The sequence below is a fragment of the Pelecanus crispus genome, chromosome 3 (assembly GCF_030463565.1).
Source record: "Pelecanus crispus isolate bPelCri1 chromosome 3, bPelCri1.pri, whole genome shotgun sequence".
Taxonomy (NCBI): Eukaryota; Metazoa; Chordata; class Aves; order Pelecaniformes; family Pelecanidae; genus Pelecanus; species Pelecanus crispus.
In genome coordinates this window covers 67,787,681-67,811,129 of record NC_134645.1, presented here as the reverse complement: position 1 = coordinate 67,811,129, position 23,449 = coordinate 67,787,681, and the positions used below count along the sequence as shown (strand labels likewise).

At 36.8% G+C, this 23,449-nt stretch overlaps 1 protein-coding gene across 2 annotated transcripts in view; it reads right to left on the bottom strand.

The window, feature by feature from the left end:
- The window catches only part of HBS1L (HBS1 like translational GTPase), a 66,108-nt gene that overhangs the window by 24,423 nt on the left and 18,236 nt on the right, over nucleotides 1-23,449 (bottom strand). For both annotated transcript variants that reach the window (XM_075708592.1, XM_075708594.1), the window contains one exon: nucleotides 5,517-5,625. In XM_075708592.1, coding sequence (XP_075564707.1) covers nucleotides 5,517-5,625 — 109 coding nt within the window. The remainder of the gene's footprint in view (nucleotides 1-5,516; nucleotides 5,626-23,449) is intronic.

Here is a 23,449-nt window from a genome sequence, read left to right as displayed (position 1 = left end):
AATGTATTTTGAAAGACAGGTTATTTGTAAGCTTATAAATTCTGTTTTGTTTAGCTAGGTAATGATTTTTTTTTTCCCCTAATCCCAGACACTCAGATCTTCTTGCAGGCCAAAGCCTATGTCAGTAAGGATTCCAAAAAACAGGATGGATGCTGAGTGGTAGAATTCAAATTACAGCACCTGAAAGAATCACAGTTATTGCCAAATAAAATAACTACTCTCTCAATTCTAAGTAGCTTTTATTGTGACTATCACTGCTTAAGGTTGCCAAATAGTTTTTATTTTGGGTGGTGCAAAGAATAAGTGCTAGATACAAGTGAAGTAATGAGTGAAACATGACTCCAGCCATCATAACATTAGGCCTTGCTACTTTTTCAAGAGTGCAATATTTGCACCGTCAGTACACTGCTCCATTTAAAGTTTTACAGGTTTCAGATATTACCGTGTTTTGGAATCCTGAAAACAACCCATGCCATGATAAACCAAGATTTGCCATTCCAGAGGAGAAACATCAGAACAGATGGAGTGTATCATCTACTAACAGAGCATCTCTGATGAGGTAATTCAGCTTTTTGCTGACCAATGTCAGGGAAAGGGGAAGTGAATTTATTGCTAGGTACCTAAACAGGAAGATGGGCAAATGAAATGTGCAATTCCAGTCTCATGGAAGTACATGAAGAGAGATGGAACGATAAGACCCTGACAGTTATTCCGCATGGCAACCAGATGAGTAGTTCATTGAAAGTTTGGTAACAGCTCAGAAAAATGCTAAGGAGCTTCACCTCCAACAGTCAATGAAAAAATGAATGACATTGAAAATGCTTTTCAGTAAGGCTTTTCCACTGAGATTTTTCAGAATTATTGAATTGAAAATTTCTGTCAGAAGACAGAGCATATAGGATAGCACACTTGTACTTAGTATGTTGCTAGTGCAGGCAGCGGAGGGCATAAACAAGTGAACTGCATTAGCAAGCATCTTCGGTAGCAAAGTTCCAACTTGGTCTGAGTTATGTTGAATCACCATACCAAGAAAAAATTGTATTTGGAGGAAGAGCACTTCCTAACCAATTGCTTGCATCTTTATACAAGAACTTGATGGAACTTCCAAGAGTGATCTCAGTTTGCCAATATCTGTGCCAGTCTGCCACACCACTGGTAGCCATTAATGTGAAGCCATTGATTAAGCAACTCTTGAGCTCTTTGAAAGGACAGAACCAATTAAGCACCTTGTACGTGCACTGAGGTCATGTACTCAAGAAAGCTTGACTGCCAGCAGTTCAGGCACAAATGTCAAAAGAGCTTACCGCGGCTTTTTCTTAGGAAATCAGCAGATGTACAAAAGCCTGGCAAGGACCAACATTTAGTCAAAATTAAAACTGCCAGGCCAGAAACTTCCTATGTTGTCTTGCCAACAAGGACCATGAGAGTAAACTGAGTAAAATGTTATGGTTACATCACTGTTTTCTGAGGAAAATTAAGAAATACAGCATATGATGTTATAAGACATGTTAGAAGACACTCAAACTCACACAACTGTTGAAATGTTCACGCTACCACGCATTCAAAGAAGAACCTGAAAGCTTATCTGCTGAAGATTAACTCTGCATAATTTAGCTTTTAAACATTATTTTCAATCTTCTAGTCTGGACGCTTAGTGAATTATTTTTATACAACCGACTCTTTCGGAGTACTTACAGTCATTACAGGAACGTCTACATTTATTTCCCCTTTCAAAATTATTAATTACACAATATTGGTCAGGCTGGTTAAAATAATCACCCTTTTTTGCTCACAACTTCTTCTGGCTTCCTTCATGACTTAACAGGAAGAAAAAGACTGGTAAATACTTTTGCTAGAGCACCAGAAAAGCAGTTTGTCAAAAGTGAGCAAACTCCATTTTCTGTAGATAATCCCACTAAGAATACCCAGCAACAAAGCCCATCAATGCTCAAAGCAATTCATGACTTCTAATAATCTATTCAGTTTAAATAAGATGCATTATTGTGAGGTCATACCTTGTAACAAGATTGAATCATAAAGACTAAATAACTAGTCAAAGAATGGTTATTTTTGCTAATGCTAGGCCACTGGTTTTAAAAACATGGTCCATGAATTACCTTTAAGATCCCATAAAAGGTGACAACAAAAACTAGTTCATACATAATATACAATCACCTTCTAATAGTGTCTGCACCAACACCATACAAATATTTGGGCGTGAGAGTAAGGGGCACAGTTACAGGTGTTTAAGTATCCAAACGGCTATGAATAATTTATAACACTGTGCTTTTGGTCAGTGATACAAACTATGTACTTAGAAATCTGTATTATTATAAACCCTCTGCAGTACATTTATCAATGCAACAATAACATAAAAAGGGTCTGAAAAGAGTCAAAAGAACAAGCCTTTCTTAGGTGTTAGTAAACACAGATTCATTCTGTTCCATGACAACTGATCCTCATGCTGTCAATAATCCAGATGACAACTGCAGAAGAAAAAACGCAACTCTGATACTCGTGGAATTGAGGCAGGGGTTCATGGTTAGCTCTGTTTTTCAAGTTTAGAAACAGATACACACAAAGTCATTACAAGCTTGCAAGACAACGCTAGTGCTTCAGCTAACCACAAAACATTTCGCACAGACTTTAGGCAGAGACTGTGGAAAGGAGCTAGTCAAGTTCCAACTGTTAGGAAAAGTATCAGTAGAGCAAATGCCACTGTCCTACAGCAGAGAAGGAAAAATATGATGCAAACACGGTCAAGGCCTCTTCCCCCATTCTTCATGGCAAGGTCCTAGTGCCTTGGCAGTGCCTCCACAGTGGCCTGTAGGACAAAAGAAGAGAGGAGGCCATCACGGACTCCTTGAAGCAGGGGCCTTTAGACATGCAGGTAAATTTACAATTTAAATTGTGCTTTCTTCCGTATTCATTGATTGGCTGTGCTCCAAATTTCATGCTCTTTTACAAATCGCTCCACTTCTTACCTATTCCTCCTTACCTATTCAAAGCTAAATGCCAAACGTGCATGCAATTTCTACAGCAAAAGAGTCTTGTTCTCAATTAGTATTTCAGCAGTACCACTAAATAAGTGAGGTGAATTAAAAAAACATCTTCACAATATTGAGGATTTATCTAAAGGGATTACTAGCAGGTCCTGAAGGCTTAATTTTTTCTGTCACAACAAATAATAATGTTACTAAACTGGAAGCAAGCATGATACGAACTCTTCCCTTAAGAGGAGCAGAGTGGCTGAGAACCATGTTAGAGCCAACTATCTTTCCTCAGAGACTGAGTCATCACTAGCCTATCCAGGAATCATTCCAGTCTACAGATGAGAAAGCATCCTTCCCTATGGAGCAGGCACACAAAACACAAGCTGTAGCAGTTGCTAAGTAAGTATCAGAGACACAAAATTCTGTATTTGCTCTTTTTTATAAACAAACATTTTAAACAGTCATTATTACAGCTAAAAAACTCAATCACTACTATCCAGGACTAGCTGCCAGATCTTTTTCACTCGCTTAAGGTTCCTTTCTTTTTATAAACTTCTATCCAAATTAATTTAATCCACAAAAGTCCCCATGAAAAACCCCAACTTACAAGACGTGTAGCGGAAACACCAGAGATAGAATCATAGAATGGTTTAGGTTGGAAAAGACCTTTAAGATCATCCAGTCCAACCATTAGCCTAACACTACCAAGTCCATCACTAAACCAATTAAGGGTAGAGTAATAATTTCATGTTTCATTAAAAAATAATCCAGACACCAAGCCAGGAAAGTAAAAACTAGGAATCATTAAGGTTGGAAAGGTCCTCTAAGATCATCAGTCCAAGCGTGAACCCAACACCACCATGCCCACTAAACCATGTCCCAAAGTACCAGGTCTACCAATGCTTGACTACTCTTTCAGTAAAGAAATTTCTCCTAATATCCAATCTAAACCTCCCCTGATGCAACTTGAGGCCATTTCCTCTTGTCCTATCGCTGGCTACTTGGGAGAAGAGACCAACACCCACCTCACTACAACCTCCTTTCAGGTAGTTGTAGAGCGCGATAAGGTGTCCCCTTAGCCTCCTTTTCCCAAGGCTAAACAACCCCAGTTCCCTCAGCCACTCCTCATAAGACTCGTTCTCTAGACCCTTCACCAGCTTTGTTGCCCTTCTCTGGACATGGATGAAGGTGCCATGACATTGAAAGGGATTTCATGATCAAACCCAGTTGTCACACCCAGAGTCACTGACTAGTAGAGGCAACGGGGGGGGGGGGAAAAAAAAAAAATGTTCCCTTTTATATATTGCAAATCTCAAACAGCACAGAAAGAGGATTTTGAAAGGCCCAGAAATTTTTCATTTGGAGCTTACTGCACCTAAGTAGCTGAATGAAAGTGATGTCTCTTAGCAATGGTATTTAGCAGTATAAAGGGAATAATGACATCAACTTCACACCTTGTATTAAATGTGCTTAAGAGACTAAGTAGATGCAACTGCTTGCTTTCCATTCAGTTATCAAACATGCACAAGATACTGTAAAATAAAAACGATGCTGCCCTCTTACTCCCAAAAATGCTTTCCAGATTAGAACTACAAACACTGCGGGATGAGGTGGGGATGCTGGCACTGCTTACACTTGTGAATTTTTTTCCTGAGGATGTATTATGTGATTTCTTGCCACAGATTAGGTGGCTATTAGATGATTGGGTTCAAACACTGAGTATGCACATCCAAGTAAGAAAAATCCATTAACCATTCTTAATAGAACAGCCTAATCCAAAAAAAAAAAAAAAAAAAAAAAAAAAAAAGAGGTGGGGAGCCACAGAATGCTACATGTAATGATATTTCACGGACTGTATTCCCAACATGCATGCACATTTCTTTAAGTATTCACTGCTGGCTGCTGTTGTAGGTAGCCTCTGATCCAGATGTCTGTTTTCATGCTCTCACGAGACATCCCCCACACCAGTTCCAAATCAGGATAAAATTAGAACTACTGCTCAACCACTCTAATTTAGCTAAAGCATAAGGAGGACTGATTTCTTCTCTACAACAGTTGTACCATGGACACCTGTTAAAGTTAATAAAAGCTGCAGAGGAAGGCAAAGTTTAGCCCTAAGTGACTGTTTTCCCCATAAATTATTCTTAAATGTATTACTGCCTTTGAAGAACAAGCAATTACAGTTAAGATTTATTGATTTCATAATTCCACTTAGAGAACTAAATTTAAAATAAACGAACCCCAAGAAAGTTCAGTATTCTATGAAGCGGATGTTTAAATAATCTGACTAGCTGATATCTCTCTGCACTATTCATAGTGAAAGGATTTGTTAAACTCAAAACGTGAGGTACCATCTTCTGAAAGTAATTCTGAGTCAAACAAGAAGCTGAGATGGTTAGTTCTGGAGAGTGACACTAAAACTGCTGTAAAAAATAGAAAAAAAGAAGACGAAAACTTGCTACAGGTGCATCAGTCTGAAAAAAGAGCTGCTGATGTACCTTGATGTACGAGGGCTTGGCTTACCATGGAACTTCAAATCCCATAGATTGTTTCTTCCCAGACACTGTCATTTTGGTAACTTTTGGCACAATTTCAGATTCCATTCTGGCTGACTGGGAATCCCTTGTTTTTCCTAGTAATAGACAAAAAGTAAGTTTGAACTTAAGGTTGTGACTAACAGGTGTTAAATACAAAGTTTAACAAGTTACATTACTTCTCTTCAACTCAAAGATACCAGTCTGTGATGATGAATTCTCACACTTCAGTGTCTTACTTGCATATATTAGATATTTAGTCAAAATAATCTACAGTTACATTTATTGTGAAAATCTCATCTGTATCTCCAAGCATTCACATGACACCTACACCATTCAAGAGCTTTACTCGCAGCAGTTCTGCAGGATGCCAGAAGCATTTCATGCAATATAAGGATGAAGAAACGCTTTGCAGCTGCTCACTAGCTGATTAGGTTAATTCTTATTTAGAGTTTTTCTTTTGCCTTAACATTGTTGAGCCTCAATGCTGTTGTAAGGCAAAAAAAAATATGTCTACCTCAGGTACTGCTAGCAGCAGCACAAGCTATGTGTGGGCTACCAGGCCTTCCCTGAAACCTGGAAACAGAGTTGTCTCATACAGAATTACACCGAAGCAGCCAAGCAATACCCAAAAGCTAGCTAATTTAAAGGTTATTTAGAAATAATTACCAGAGGTGAGTAACTTAATTACTTTATAGGTATCAATTTTTACCATAACTTAAAAGAAAACACAATTACAGTAAGGTTCATTCTTAATTCTGTGAAACTACAGTTTCACAACTAATAGCACTACAGTGCTATTAGTTTCTTGTAAAGCTGTAAAAAAAAAAATATATATATATTTACTCTGGAGAGGGAGAGTTTAAATAAAAGAAGTAAACTAGCTATTTTCTTTCCACAATTCCCTCTTTAATATGTTAGGATCCCTTCTCCCTTCAAGGAAAAAGACTTCCAGCTTTACAGCGTGAGTGACAGTGGCTGTACCTTGTGTTCTGAAGGATGTTATACACACAGGAAAGCCAAACAATAACCTGAATTCAGAATTAAGCTGCAAGTTTTAAACAATCTTCACCTATAGATGTATCTGGAAACTAGAAGAATGCCACTGCTCTTCCAGTAATAGACCAATTTGGATAGTCAAAGTCAAGTGAATACTTATTTTGAAAAAAACAGTTAATCTTTTAAGTATTTTAGATTACTACTGTAAGATGAATTGTTGGGAGTCATTTGGTCCTACCCATTCAGGTTAACTCTTTATTGCGTTCTATAGTATGATGGCTACACCTTTAAAACCACAGAATCATATTACTTTGCAGGATATATATAAAGTTGTGGTCAAGGTTGCTGAAGATTTCGTGCAAGGAAACAGAATACCACACACGTCTATAATAGACAGCATACAAAAAAAGCTGCTGTGCAACTTTTTCTAAACAATCACAGTATAGATTGAGACATTCTTATTTAACTGATGACTTGGTCTTCATTGCCCTCATTTTTCTTATCTGCTGATACTCATTTTATTTATATGCCACCTGGAGATCTCCAGAAGTAGTCTGTATGTGTATTATTAATAGTTGCATACCAAGTACACTGTAAATAAGGAAAAACAGTAAGAAATAAAGGCAAAAGCACAAATCATGGTTTACAATAATCACAAATTATGTAACTGACAAACAAATAGTAGGGACTCACAATATAAAATTCTTAGATCACTGGACAAGGACTACTAGTTAAGCACAAAGATTTTGTTCCATCTTCAAGCTCCTACATAGATCACCTACAGCATTTTTTTAATAAGTAGTTAATCACTTGAGTTACAGTAAAAATCACATTACTTTTGTTGCCAACTTGGTATGTTTTTTTCCACTTCAATTCTAACAATTTTCAAGCAGCCATCACTTTCAACAGCCTGCTAAACACAAATGCTTTACATGTCGTTTGAAAGCTGAATTACAATTAATCCTCAGAAGATACCATGTTTGAAATCTGGCTGCTAGGAACTAATAATTACAAAAACCACAATGAAATTGAAATTAGATTAGTTGAAAGAAACCACGATAACAATTTGTATCATATAACTTGAAAATAACTTGCAATCTATTAGCAATATTTCCTACATATGATCCAAAATCAAAAGCCAAAGCTTTTACAAAATACATCTCTAACTGATTTAGAAATTAAGCTTCACTCTGTACAAATACTGTTGGGATGGTTGACACTGATCCAAAGTCAAATGTACAAGGAGACAAAATACATTAAACAAATCAAGTATTTGACACAGAAAACACAGAAATCTAAAACTAGAGATTCGGAAACACTAGAAGTGGGAAGAAGATACAAAAAATAAAACTACAAAGAGCAAAAGCAAGTAAAGTAATTGTCCATCGACAGCACTGACAGTTTTGGTGTTTATTTTTATAAAGCACTAATACTTCAGCATAGGTGGAGCGAGGAAGCAGACCAGGATCCTATAAAGACAGACCAAACCATAGAAGATAATCCTGGAATGGTGGCATTCAAATGGATGCAAACAAAATGCAAGAAATATTAGTAACACTACTGACAGAAGCGTCAAATACCATTTTCTGTCTTCAATGTTTCTATAACCAAGTACAATAAAATCAGGCAGTGCATTTGAGATAAGGACCAAGTCTATCTTTTGTGCACTGCAGGCACCATTAAAGATTAATAATTACGGGCTTCATTATAAAGAACACAAGGCCGGGAAATGAGTATACTTTACTATCTAATCTATAGGGCACCAGAGAAAACTGCATGATAAATTCTTATCTGCTTTAGCAGGCAAAGCAAAAGCTATTCAGCACTTAACAGATCATATGCAAATCCTTAAACTGCACCTTGGAACTAAAAGGAAGTCAATGCGCAATGCTCATACAATTCTTAAAACACTTCTTAATCAACAAGCAGAATATCCTATGGCAACTGAAGTACACTACAATCCTGGAAAAAGTATAGGAGCAGTAATCCCAATCTGATTAGGACAAGAGCAGCTGTGAGGAAAATTAACCTCTGAAAGGAAAGGATATAAAGAATATGTAAACTTTTGCCAAGAAAGGCTTCATAAAGTTCATCATGCCTACTGCCGTTTGCACATTCTTGAACACATACCTAAGTAATTCAGTGACGTCTGCTAAATCAAGAGTACACATAAAATAAAAAGACAGATACATGTTTCATAATCTCCTAAAGAAGCCCCAATACCTCCTTGCTACATTTGCACTGCAAAAAGCAAATAGAAGAGTGCATCACATACAAGTAAACACACCAATTGGCCAATGGTGTCAAATTGCAGAGCAAGAGATTTTACTGAAGAGGACACTCCATAAAGATTCTGGCAATTCACTAACTTGACACTAGGAAAATTAAAGAAATTTTCCTTCCATGAAAACAGAAAGTATACATTCATAAATTTTAAAAATGTAGCGGCTTGTCAGCATGGTAGTGCTCACAATTCAGAATGTTTGAAAAACAAAACTTCTAGCCTATTTTAAGCAAAGTAGGTTTCAGACAGGTATTTGGTATTTAGACTGCACTGGCATCAGAGTACCTAGACTAAAGAGTACTGTAGCTATGAGTGAAACACTATTACAAAACAAAACATGCACTGATGCACCTTGTCTCAGTATTAAATTAGGATGAGCCTAACACCAAAGGGAACAGACAGACCTGGACTGACGTTACTCCAGTACAACTATGGCAGTGTGTGACAACTTAACTATCAAAGCTCTCTTCCCTTTATTCTTCTCTTTGCTTTTACCTTTCCTGTGACTGCCAGTTGGTCTTCTGATTTAAAAGCCTTTTGATCTAGCCAAAAAGTATTACTAATGAGACCTGCTGTAACTTCAAAATTATTAAAAACTACTACCCCAAAATCTGATGGCACAATAAAGTATTTGCAGACTGATAAACAGGACACAGAGACACATACATGCAGGGAGCAAGTAAAACATAGGGACAGTCTTTAAAAATGAAAACAGTCTCTCTGGGTGTTCAAGATAGAACAGCAAAACCATATGGATACAGTCAACCATCTTCCTTTAAGCAACTCCCTCAATTTTGGTTTTCCTTTGTAAAAATGGTTGTTAAGGAGTACCTGTAAAACACTTAAACAAATAAAAAGATTATTTTGGCTTCTTTATCATACATAACAGGCTCAAGAAGTTCTTTTTTTCAGTTTTTGCTCATTTATATACTTACATTGAAAGTAACAAGAAGATAAAAATTGGTCTTTTCTCTAATTCTACTGGAGGTATGGAAGTTATGCTTCAGTACTTGGAAGAGTTGATTGTCAGTCTACTCTGTTCCCAGGTAGTTTAGAGGCACATAAAAACAACAGGAGTCTGTTAAACATGTCAAGCCATCATGTCAAGACAGACATGTTGATACCAAGTGAAGCAGGGATATCGGCATATTTGGAGAAATGCATACTAGTACTGGGTATTTAAATCCACACTGGCTTTGTTCAGATGGCCGTACCTTTCCACAATAGAAACAAAATGGCACCAGTTTTGATTCCTATACACAGAGGCTTCTCCTCCCAATTTGTCTTCCCCTCATCAAATTATATAATGGCACTGAAACTTCAAGCTTGACTACACCATTGCACAGAGAAGCCTGCTTCTGATAAGATAAACCAGAATTTTTAATATGCCTGAATTCAGCTTGAAAAACAAGAAAGGAAGAATGTCAACATGTTAGGCATGTCTCGAGTCCGTGCTTTTTCAGATGGCAATCCCATTTAAAAAAAACCCATGTCTACACATAAAACAACTACTAGCAGTGTATCAGCACTGGCAAAGGAATGCACCTCCAAGGGAATTACGTGCTAATTAACTGTGGCGAGACTGCAGTTTCTTTTTCTTTAAAGCTTTAAGTCATTTACACGCTTTTGAAATTTTTACTTGGTTTTACTGATTCTTCTATTTTCAAAAGCGGTATGAGCACTTAAAGAAGGCAGCTGCACACTATTTCAATTTTGAATGGAGCTGGGTAGCCTAGATGCTATTGACACTTAATAGACAGAATTAAACTTAAGCAGGTCCTCCTAGCACTGTCTAAACCAGCACTGCCATGGAAAAATATGCATGTAACACCATGCCTTCTGATCTAGAAGATACGGTTTGCATCCCTTACTCTGCTACAGACTTTCTATATAACCACAAGCAAGCCACTTACACCTTTGTCTACCAATTACACAACAGTCACCAAAAAAGAAAAAAAAAAAAAGGCAGTGCACTGGTTTTGTGCTGGTTTTGTGCACTATGTCATGAGCTTGTTACAAGTCTGTTTTGTGACTGATTAAAAAAATATTTTTTGCATACACTACTGGCAGTGCAACTATTGAGTGTAGTGGTAATAACTAAGGCCTCTATCAAGATAATACTTCCCTTCCTATATGCTGTGCTGTGATATAAAACTAATTTTAAGGCCCTACAATTGTGAAAATACTCCAAACATGGACTACATGAGACAACCAGATGCAGAAATGCCAGCCTGATTACATAGAATTTCATGCTCAGAAGCATGTATCACCTGTGCCCACATGTATGTGGGTTTATGTTAACATCTAATACATCCATCCATCATTGTAATCAGCTCTTTCAAAAATTTGACTGTAAGATATCGCAGCTGACAAATTTCAAACTGTTTATATCCTTCTATTTATGCCATAAACCTCGTGAGCTTCTAGCCTTTAATTCGCCTTAAAAACAGGAGAATAGTATTTTTCTCCCTTCAAATTTAACAGCACATAGGAAAAACAATAAGATAAGGAAATATAGAAATTTGTCAAATAAAAGAGATACACTACTGAAATTTTTTTTTTCTTTAGAAGTCAACTGAATTATTTGACACACACAAATTCTACAAAATGTTGTAGGACATGACAGCAACTTGCAGCACAGTTTAGTTAAGTTGCCACAGAGCACACTGGATCTTCAGTGGCAGTGGTACTGAGTATTACTGTTATCAACACATCACAGTGCTGGGAATAACATCAGAAGTCCAGGACTCTCAACTATGTCCTACCAGTACATAATACAACTACTGAACTTAGAACATCCCAGATTTCCTAAATGTACACAGTTCACTAACCTTTAAAACATTCTGCCTGCATATAATTTGCCGTGCACTCATCCCTATAGCCCATCATTTAAATTTCTTTGGATGTAACAGATCAGTGACAAGTCTGCTACACATGTGAGAAGTAAGTTTGACATACAGAAATCCTTTCTTATGCAATTATATAAAGCAATATAGGATAATTGGGAAAGGAAAAATTATTTAGAAAAGTCTCTCCCACTCTTCTATGATCCTTGAAACACCAGCAGCCCTCCAAGGAGTACCTCTGATAGCAAAGAAACACCACCTAGCTCTAATAAAAATGCCACGTGAAAAAAATTCAAAATAAAATGTTACTTTAGTATTTAAATCATACCAGTTCAGAATACTAATTTTTAGGAAAACGCATGACGTTATACTACTACGAACCACAATACACAAATGGATGTTACCAAACATCCACAGCACTTATGAAAATAATGCAACAGTCCGAAATAACAGAAAAGGCAACCTGCTAAGTCACCCCCCAGTGCTGAGACACAGCCATTCTAAAGATACTACTGAAAACAATTCTCCAAACAAGAACACTGAACTTTTCTTTTTAAAAGAAAGGTTATTTCCTAATAGAAACCAGAGTCAGGGGTTTTCCAGGTAACATCGTCTTGTTGTTATACTACTACCTTCTCTGCAAAGTTTCAGATGGTGAATATGACTTTTTTCTTTTTTTTTTTTTCATGAAACTGGGAGTAGGCATTTTCACTGAAAAATGCTGAAAATAACAATGTCTACTTGTACCTGACTACAAGAATTTTTTGTTTTGTTTTTAAGCTTTGATACAGCAGGAGGGAGAAGGGATACAGCAGGCTATTGAGGGATATTCCCATGCATCTCCAACACGGGCCAGTTCTCTGTGGCCCACAACACACAAACTGCACAACAACTTGCTACCCCAAGACTGAAGTTCCAGAAACAGTTTGCTTCACTACATGCAGCTGCAAAGACTGGATGTGCAGTAGGCACAGTCAGAAGGGCTGGCAGCCTTGCCTGTTACCGTTAGCTAGCACTTCTCACTGCCCAGGCTTTACTTTCAAAGCTTGCAACTTTCAGCAAGTTGAACAATTTAGTCCAAAAACTAATGTGTTCAAGTGAGGTACCCACCCAGGGCTCACTTTTTTTTTAAAAAACTTTTTTCTTTTTTTTTTTTTTTTTAACCTTCCAGACAGGGAGAACAGGGAAACTGGAGAAGATCAGACAGAATGGTTTATCTTCAAAAATGGCACCTGAAGAAAATACTATTTCCATAAATTGAATCCTTCAAGTGATCTTTTCACCTTCTGAAAATCCACTCTATTTGGCCCTAAAAAACAGTTTGTACATGCTCTTATGGCTTAAGATTTAACAACTAAATCCCCAAAATACTTCAACATTCACTATGTAGCTGCCGTGGCTATTTTTAACCAGGCTGGACTTGATTGTGTCACCTGAGAGCAAATCCTACCTCTCCTGTGGTCTCTGTAGTTTCCTACCACATCAGTAAACTGGAGGTGTGAATCTGCCTCAGATAATCATAACAAGTAAACAAAACTGGGGAGCCAGAGAAGAAACCAACAATACAGTGAACACTGGCAAGCAGCAAGACAAGCAGATTATAAAGGACAGATAAAGACTACAAGAATGAAAATCAATAAAGCAGAGAAGATGAAATGAGACCTACAGTGACCACAAAAAAATCTGACAATATTAGTTAACAACATAACTTGGGGAAAAACTGTGTTTAAGGAGTCAAGAAAGCAAGAGGCCACATAGTCAGTGACAAGTTACATGCAGAGCTAAACATGAACAAAGGAAGCAGAAGAGGATCAGAACTCAAAATGAACACAAACTATGGATGGAAAAAAGTGAACATGCAAAATAATCATGGCCAATGACTGGAAAATAGGTAGGAAACTGGGAATAGCTAGATAAGGGGTTTGGAATGATGATGTGGAAAAAAATGGAACTGCAATCAAAAACTTGGAATGACATGAGGAAATGTTGTGTTTAGGGCACAAACAGGTATAAAAAAAAATTTGAACATGACTAAATAAATTAGAGGATGAGAAGGACACAGACACTGACATTAGATCAGGTGGAAGTGCATGGGGTGGAATGTGTTATTAACAAGGCAACACATTTTCTTTCCTGCCTGGAACTTAGCCAAAATTTCTGGAGTCTCACCATTTCTCTTGCCATCAACACTTCCTCCCCAACTGAAGCCAAATGATACAGAATACAGCAGTCAGCTACTGCTGCATTCTCTTGCTCTTCTTACCTGAAACAAACACCTTTCCATGGAACTTCTCTGGCCATAAGGACTTATTCAAATTACATGTATTCAAATGCTCAAACAGCTATTTTTTCTCTGTGATCCTTTATTGCATTGAATGGTGTTCATTCAATTTAGAATATGGGATGTCCCAGAGAAACCTAATGTCTCAGAGAATGGTATAATATATATTTTTACATAAAACGTCCTACTGACCTCTGTTACAACTGTGAGCATTCAGTGTTTTAGCAAATTAAGCTTGTATGTCTCAATTTCTGGATACTTAATATGATATTCCAATAAACATCTATCTCTAAAAAGCTATGTTTAAGAACATACTTCAACAAAGGAATGCATAGTTCAGCTCTGCATGTAGAAAACAGGTATGGTCTTTTCACAAACATGGACAATTGGTCTGATTTACATTCACAGTTAATATATTAGGGGAAAGAAAGGCACTGTCACTGGAGTAAAACTCTCAAGATTTCCAGTTTCACTAAGCCAACACCTCCCGTGTAAAAGAACGGAGATCTGCTGTACAGAAAGGCAGACTGGGGGGGTGTCTGTTTTCTTCTAGAGATTACACAAACATCAGCTGCCTCCTTTTGATGTTTCTGATACGTAAACATGTAAAGGTCCAATAGGAATTCACAACATTCAAAACAGCCACTTTCTCATCCGTCAAGTTTTTGACAAGAATGTCCCTGCAGTATTTCTCATGCCTATTGCTTAGAGTTAGATGGACTAAAATCCAGTCCTTCACATAATCGTAACGCAGTATAACTCATCCCGTAACTACTGAAACCTTATTTGTGGGAGGTGTATTGCTTCGCACTCTAGCAATGCCAACAATGCCCCTTGTCAATCCGTAACTGAAGCTACGATCTGCTGTAAAAATAATTTATTAGACATTTGCAGTTGTTCTCTAACAGCACCTTTGCTCTCCCACACATACACAACTGTAAGTCGTTGGTGGTGTTTTCTAATTCAACGAATTTTTCTTAAATGACTGTGAATTGTCTTTCACCGAGATTTAGAAAAAGCTCGGTCTGATATTTCTGAAGTGCAACTTCCTACCATAAATGGTCATGTAAAGAGCAGAGTCAGCACTATGGGCAGGATAACCCTAAAAAGATATCCCCTTTAGCCAGTCACTTAATTGAACAGAATACACAGAGTCCATGCAAATTACCAGAATTTCTGTTAAAACCTTGGCCCAAAATGAGTATGTAAAACTGAAAGTACAATATGTACATTCTATTACAATTATATTGAATTTCCAAAAATAACAGACAGCAATTTCAGGTTTAATTCTTAACTAATATTGTAATGCCAGAGGATGGTGCTATTTGCCTGCACATCATGCGGGTAATTCAGAAACACCACCATGCCTTTTTCATGTTGATGTTATCTATGCAAGTACATTCCCACTGACTATATTACAGGAGTGCAAGGCATTTTACAAGAGAAAGCTTTCCTGATCCACAACTTCTATTTATGCACCAAAACTACTTCAGTATGAAACAGAAGTTTAAATACAAGAATAGTGAAAAACCATACCAGCAAACTGATAGTATATAAAAAGTAAAATCATCTTATATCTGTTCAACTCTTCCACAACCATTCTGCAGACTTTCTTCAGAAACTTAATGAGGTGGCCTTTTAAAGTTGCGGAAGAAAAAAATGTAGTCCTGCACAATTAAGTATGTTGAAGCTGCAAGTATTGTCAGCTTTCCTAAGTTTCAGAAAACCGTATTTTGCAAACTTTTAGTGTAGTGAGAATGTCAAGGTAACATTAGCTAAAACCTTACTTAATTTAGGTTCTCTGAATTCTCAACTCTCCCACTCTGCTGGTGACATTACCACACTAGAACCTGCCTGGGCAAGAGAGCTGACATATCTGGGAGAATTAATCCATTTTTTTCTTAAAAGTCAGTCAAATTTGCGAGTTTTTACTTGTCCACATATTCACTTTTTTATTTCTCTGCAAAGCTAGCCCTGTATAAGAAAAATACATTTACTTGATGCCCCTCCATGATTTCAGGGATGGCAGTGCAGATTGCAATGTCAGCATAGGGCACATTTCAGAGTGGGAGATTTGTGGCTTCAGAGGACCAAAAGAATAACCTAATCATATACCAAGAATTTATCAGCTTCTGAAAAAAGCAGTTTAGGGACTTATGTAAGACATGATTGCAAAGAATCAATAATGTTCTACAGACTGAGTACAGTTTAAAGAGGGGACAAAAAAAAAATCGGTTCAGCAGTACAGCAGTTATTGAAAACACTATGTATACACATGCACCCCTTACTGTAAATTGAAACACAAATGCATTTAATAACAAAAACCAGGAATTATTCATGAGTACAAGGGAGACAGACTCACTGACTGACACTGACTTTTGCATTTCTGCTTGCAAGGTTATGGTAATTAAATAGCAAATCCTCAGAGATGTCCCCTTTTAGTTTGTTGGCTTTTCTTTTTTTTTAAAAAAAAAAAGACATACTCTACTTACATATTTTACAAAAAGTCAGCCAAAGACTCCAATTTTGAAAGCTTTACCTATAATGAAGATGAAAGGAAATGACAGTATGCATTAGAATTTCATTAAAGGTAAAGACAGCAGGAATGGTGGTATGGGATTGCCAACAGAAATGGGACTGAAAAGATGGAAGCACATTATGTGGAACAGTTTTTTGCATCATGACAAAACTGACTACTTGATCATCCTCGCTATGCCCACCACCCCCTGCTCATTAGAGATGAGACATCTTCCCAAGCCAGTAGACAGGGCACTTCTCTGGGATCTGGTAAAACTAGGTGTAATGTCCTTACTATAACCAACAGAAACTGTAGATGATACGTGTATCATCCACAGCACAGTAAAAGTTCATACTCTCAACAGTTCTGGGGTTTTTTTTGCACTTTGGCAAGCTACAATCTTCCAATTAAAAATTATTTCATTATAGACTACTAGTCAGCTTTGGGCATAAGCCTCAGTTGAGAGACAATCTTTGTGCGAGATGTTCAGTACTTGTTCATACATACAGGTAACTCAGACCTATCTTGCATTTTTGGTACAAATACTTAAATGCTAGCTAAATTGTACAGTCAATAACCATAGTGGGGACTCGAACTCAACAAGAACTGCTTCAGGCCATTGCTCTACTCCCATTAAGATAGAAAATTGCTATTGAAGAAGATACTAGGGTACAAAGACAAATAGTTACAGAACTTTTTCTACATGAACCACAAATATTCTTATAAAAAACAACATACCAAAGAGTACAGCAACTCTCTACATTGAAAGCTACAATTAGCTACAATACCACAAACAAAAAGTCGTTGCTGACAAAAAAACCCTGTGATATGGTGAAAACTATTGTGCTATTATAAATCCCAAAATAAAAGTTGTTAAAATTTACTATTTTGACCAAAGAAATTAGACACAGTCATTTTCCAAATTGTCACAAAACAATGTTTAGTGCTTTCTTGACCATGAGCAATTCTAATAAATTGATGAAACTGACAAGAAAAAAGCTGACAGTATTCACCAGAATGGAAATAATGATGCTGGAAGGCTCCAATGAAGATGAAACTGGTAAAACACAAGACTGACATTCTACAAGCTTGCCTGCTTTGCAGAAACAATCGTGTTCTAGGCAAGACCTCCAGCTCCGTGAATAAGCAATGCCTTTTACTCTGGATGGAAACAAGCTTCTGAAGGAACAAGAATAAGCAGTGAAATAGGAACTGGCATGTTATACATAATAGGTGGTCTCACTTTTTAAGGCAGTCTAGCAGAACAGTGTCTGCCCCGTGTGCCCCCAAGACAATGGGAATTTTTTTCAGATCAAGTATTTGTAGCTGTGCACATGGATGCCTCTACTTAAGATAAGCAGCTAACTATTGTGAATAAAACTTTTAAAGAAAAAAAAAACAAGATGTCTGCTCACATGAACTAATAATACAGCTGATGGAATGATGCAAAAGGTACCTCTGCTAGCTGATGCACCTAAACTACAGAACTTCCAGATCTAGCAGCTGATAAGCCTGATTACAAGAGCTGTATTAAAAGATGGAGGATAGAGTAGAAGATACTATATTTTACAGGGTTTTACAAAACAGCATAGCTGAAAGGTACTGTAACTTGAAAATCGTACCTCTTTTGCCATTCCAACTAGTCTCTTAATATCCAAAACTTAAGCAGCTACTGTAAATGTACAACCTTGTAAAAAAGTTAAATGATACATTAACTGAGTTTCTTTTAAAAAGCTGTGACTCTTAAACAGTTTAATACATACATTTAAAAGCCACGTGACCAATTACTTTGAAGAGAAAAATGTTAAACATGTTCAGATATTTATGGTTTTTAATGTATCAGGAAGAATAAATGTTAAGAAAGGACAATTTGGAAACAAAAGGCATCAAAGATGCATTGTTCTCCTTCGCACATGTAAATCAGGTAAAGTTAAACACTTCACACAATCTGTTCAAAGGAAATTTGCTGAGTGAACACACCTTTAATAGTACTCGTTTTACTAGAACTAAATGTAAGATAATGAAGCAACACACATACACTTATCAGAACCAAGCAAAATAATTAACCAGGTGCTGTTTTTCCTTTGGTGGTTTTTCTTCTCCAAATTAGAGACTAATATTGATCAAGCACTTGGCTCTTCCCCTCCTTAACTATTCCAAGATTTCAGATTAAGGGGTGGTGCTCTATGCCATTAGATCAATTTTCCATTATTGCTCAATTACAAACTATTAAGTAGCTTTTTTAAAAAAATTTAACTGCAGGATCACAATTCTTCAACAGACATTTCAGAACTGCTACTTAAAGTTTTGACACTTTTTCTTCTATCTGATTCAGCTTAAGACAATTAAAAAGAAATGAGATTTAGAAATTATTTCTATGTAGATAGGACAGTTTAAGAATTCTGTAGACATTCAGCATCAATTTTAAAAAGGTAACACCAGGAGAAAACACTTAAGATTTCCTCCTTCTAGCTGAATTTTGTTTTCAATGTGTTCTTACATCATGAAACCAAAGGCTGTCAGTGCATCATCAAACAAGACGTTTCTACAATATGCTCGCAACCTACCAATTCAGTACTAGAGATTACATGTTACAATGTGCTATTACTTAGCAGTGAGCTTTCCCTATTTCTTATATCAGATACCACTTAAAATCAGAACATCTTCCCATCATCATCCAGTCTTACTCCTCTCCTTAATGCTATCTTCCACTCATGGTGGAACATAAGAAGAAAAACAAAGTGAAATGAGGCTTAAAGTCTGGTCACATTCTTATCTACCAGTTTTTGGTATTATGTCCATAACAATGGGGTATATGAAGATGTGTTATTCCATATGTGACTGCTCTCTACTGGAAGAGGTCTTGACTGGTCATAATCATTCCAGAAAACCAGCATTTTATTCTACCTTACTACTGGGAGTCAAAGCTCAGCTTTTCTGATATAGCTTATTCCTGTGCTGTAAAGGACTTCTTGAACTTGAGCAACTCCTGCCATTTGGAAAAAAGAGTACAATCTCTGTTTTGTCCTCAGTGCTACACAGATGAAAGGTCAATAGATCACACACAAACCTACTCAACAGCAGCTGTCTTTAACAAAAAACAAATAACTAAATAGATCCCTAGGAGAGGATGACCACATTCTCAAAGCACAGCTTGAGATAGATACTGTTAGATAAAGCAGTTTGAAACTACTAAGGCATACTTTACTGCCATGTAATTTTCTTCTAGTTCATTTTTGTCAAATTTTCTGTTTGTCTTCTCTAATATCAACACACTTCAACATGTACTTTTGCCGCTTCCTTTAATTCCAATTGAAGGCACCCTGTTCATTTCCTAAATAAATAGAATTAATTTGCCACACTGCTATCTTGCCCTGTTCATATATAGAGTACATTTGAGGAAGGGCAAAAATGCAGAGGAAGCAATGCCTATTAAAAAATACAAAGAATTTAGAGAAAGAAAAGCTTTAGCATTCTTTGTTATTTAAATGTCTTAGTTGCAACACATCTACAAAGAATCTTTGAAACCTAGGTGTGAAACTGCTAAAGATCTCTGAATCTAACTTGCAAAACAAGCTCAAGCTGCACCAATGCAGTAGGCTGATCAAGCGTACTGAATTTATCTGCAGTCCACAACTTCTGCAGTATTAAAAACATCTTAGCAGGAAAAAAAAAAAAGCCAAACAAGTTCACACATCTATTGCTACAGTTTTAGAGACAAATCTTAAGCTACCCGAAAAGCCATGAAGGCATTTTTCCTGGACCACCACTGTACACTACACTGTGCAAACACTTAACTACAACATATTATATACAAGGAAAGCATCATTCCATCAGAAACACATTATGGATGCTACCAGTAACAATGGACATTATTAGGGATTTAATGAATCTAACATTAATTAGATTATTAAGCTGACAGTAGGGCTTTCAGTAGCTAACTGATACACAATCCTAGTATTAAGCTCTAATCGTATTTATCAGGGAAACCACTGCAAGGAGAAGTCAAGCTGAAGTAAGCAAGGTAAAATTAAGCCACTTGACATACATAGCAACATATATTTCAGAAGCACAAAATGTATTAAAACAAAAATAATCTGCTCTGCATTAAAATTTAGGAAAAGTTTATAAAAATTGCCCCACCCTTCAGTGTCAGAAATTTATTCATTATTTGTGTGTATTATTACTCTGAAAATTTCTTTAACTATTCCACATTTTCCTATGAACTCCTCTGGCACCAGCCAAACATAACAGAATTCCAGAGTTACCAGAGATGAACTTGCTTAATTAAGTCTAGAAAAATTGGAGACTGAATATCACCATAATCTGAGTAAGGGAGACCTACGTTTGGAACAACCTATGTATAGATGTGATGTGAAACACAGCATTGGAGGGTCTATTCTTCATTGCTGAAATCATTCAGAGACACGAACTGATTTATAAAAAGCTGTGTATCTGAGTTTAGAAGAAAAACTGAATATAGTAAAACATAACCTATAGTTTTAAATAGGCTTTGCAAGATTTATCAGATGCAGATGAATGCTAGGAAAAGTTCATTTGCCAGTCTGAAGCAGTGCATTTCACTCTAGCCTGACTTCAGAGAGGAACTTGCATGGACTCAAGTGCATTGCTTAATGTTTTCCTCTTCCTTGATGCAGTGAAAGAGTAGTTAGACGCTTCACAATTACAGTAGTACCTGCAAGCACACAGATAGCATCCACCACTTTACAATAGTTTGTTTGTATATATGTTATCAGAAAAATAGTGTTAAAAGCATAAAATTCAAATCGCATTTTTTGCCTTGAAAAACGTTTACTGAAAATCTTTAAGGGGACACTTTTCCTCCTTTTTTCAACTGAAGTATAGCACTTGGTGTATATGCAGTTTCACCATCTTGCCTAGTTGACAAGCAAAGTTAGTCATTTTCCTGTTTATGTGGGTCAGAAATAGGGAAGAGGAAAACATTAAAAATAGGAAAATGTGATTCTAAAACCACGAAAAGTGGTAACAAGGACTCAAACAAGGAGTACCCAAAACAACTTCAACTCATATTTTGGAATTAATTAGATACAAAATTTCCATTTAGGCTGAGCTTTTACATGCAGTAAAAACATGGAAGAACTGAAGCAACAACCAGTCAAAGCTCTTCCATGTCTCTGCCAATTCGGCATCACAGCTTTGGCAGACACAGGTATTTTCCACATTAAAGTTACCTAGTTTTCCAAGCCTTTGGCATTTTAGGCATGAATTTCTACCAGGGATTCTGACAGTAAACTTATGAGTTTTAAGTTTAATGGCCACTTCAAATGTCACAAGTATAACAGAAGGGAAGAACCTGGGACTTTAACCATTTGTAACTGACCACTCTGAAGACCAAAATGCTAGTTTTATAAAAAGAATACACAAGCTGAGATGATGAAAAACAGGTAATATTTTGTCACCCAAGAACAAATCAGTTCGGGTGCAAACAGAGGCACACAAGTAGTGGGTGGGTGGTATTTCTGCTGGCATATACGTCGCATAATACACTACAGTATGCAACTAATACATTTTATAACAATAATGAATCACACAGAATAAAAAATGTATGATACTGCAGAAACACATCCAGAAGACAGTACAAAGCAGGTACTGGTAACAGAAATTTTACAGGGAAGGAACAATAGTATTTGTAGTGAAAGGCATGTAGCATAAACAATGTAAAGTAATTCTGTGTTTTAAGCTTGCATTTTTACACCTTCCTGGCTTTTACCTTTTAACTTCACTTCTGAATTCTTACATATGTTTCCTATTAGCATTCAAGCTCCTTTTCAGCAGTTACTGATATATTTTAAACTGTTTGTTTTGCTCCCACAATTTTGGATTTGATATGCCTATACTTCTAATGTTTAGATGTCTTACTAATTTCTAGAGCTGAAATGCACTGGTTTACAACTGCAAAATACTACTGTCTCTGCCTTGTCAACAGCCTTGCTTTGAGTACTCAAGTGCAAGCTTCAGGTAGGACTTACAATGTTTAAACTGATATACAACAGCACTACAGCAGCAACCATTCATCCTTAAAACTTAACAGATTTGGGGGGGGGGGGGGGGGGGGGGGGAAGTGCCTCCAACCATACTTTCCTGGCACTCCAGTCATCACATCTGAGAACTTGGTAAATTCTTCACTTTACCTTCTAAAGATACAGGAAAACCAACTGATGGCTGACCTTTTAGCATGACCTGAAGGGACTGAGATAGAAGGCCACTGTAAGAAAAAGTGGGGCTACTGTTTCCTCAGGATCTCTGGTTCTTTGGGAATCCCAAAGTTCTAAAATGGACACAATCATTTTTAGTTTTATCTAAGCTCTCTTAGCTTCCAAGCAAAACACCCAACTTTCATTCATGATATAGTCAACTATGAAAATGACTGACTTTGTATTGGTTTACACTTTGTCCAAAAAAAAGCAAACCAAACTAGTGTTAAAGGACCATAAAAGAAAACTCACAAAAAGCCTGGAGTGTCACTTTTTCCAGTGTAGGTGTACAGTATGTATGAGGAGAATCTCAAAAAGGTATCTCAAAGGATTTTAAAAAGCTTTTCATTGCTGGTGACACATTTTTCCCTGAAATAAGCCACTTCCTTTCTAAAACCCACACAGTGTCAAGATTCAGTAACTTCTCGAAGTCTCTGTATATATTTTTCTTACACAAAACACGGAAGTCTTAAATTCTCATTACTTTCCATGATTTAAGATATATCATCAGTCATGTCAGATTTCAAACATTTCCATTCAGTAAAGAACACATTCTCTTTGTCACAGACTGAATAAATGCCATATCCAAGTATCATTAAGTACAATGGGCTCTCATCACTATAGCAGGTATTTGAGAACTGTCATGTTACTGAGAAGTCAGCACAGTCAATTGAAGTTGGGGACAAAAATTTCTTCTGAGCTACCCAGGTATAAATAATGGATTTTTAGCTGTGTGAAATCAAAGCATTAGAGTCTAG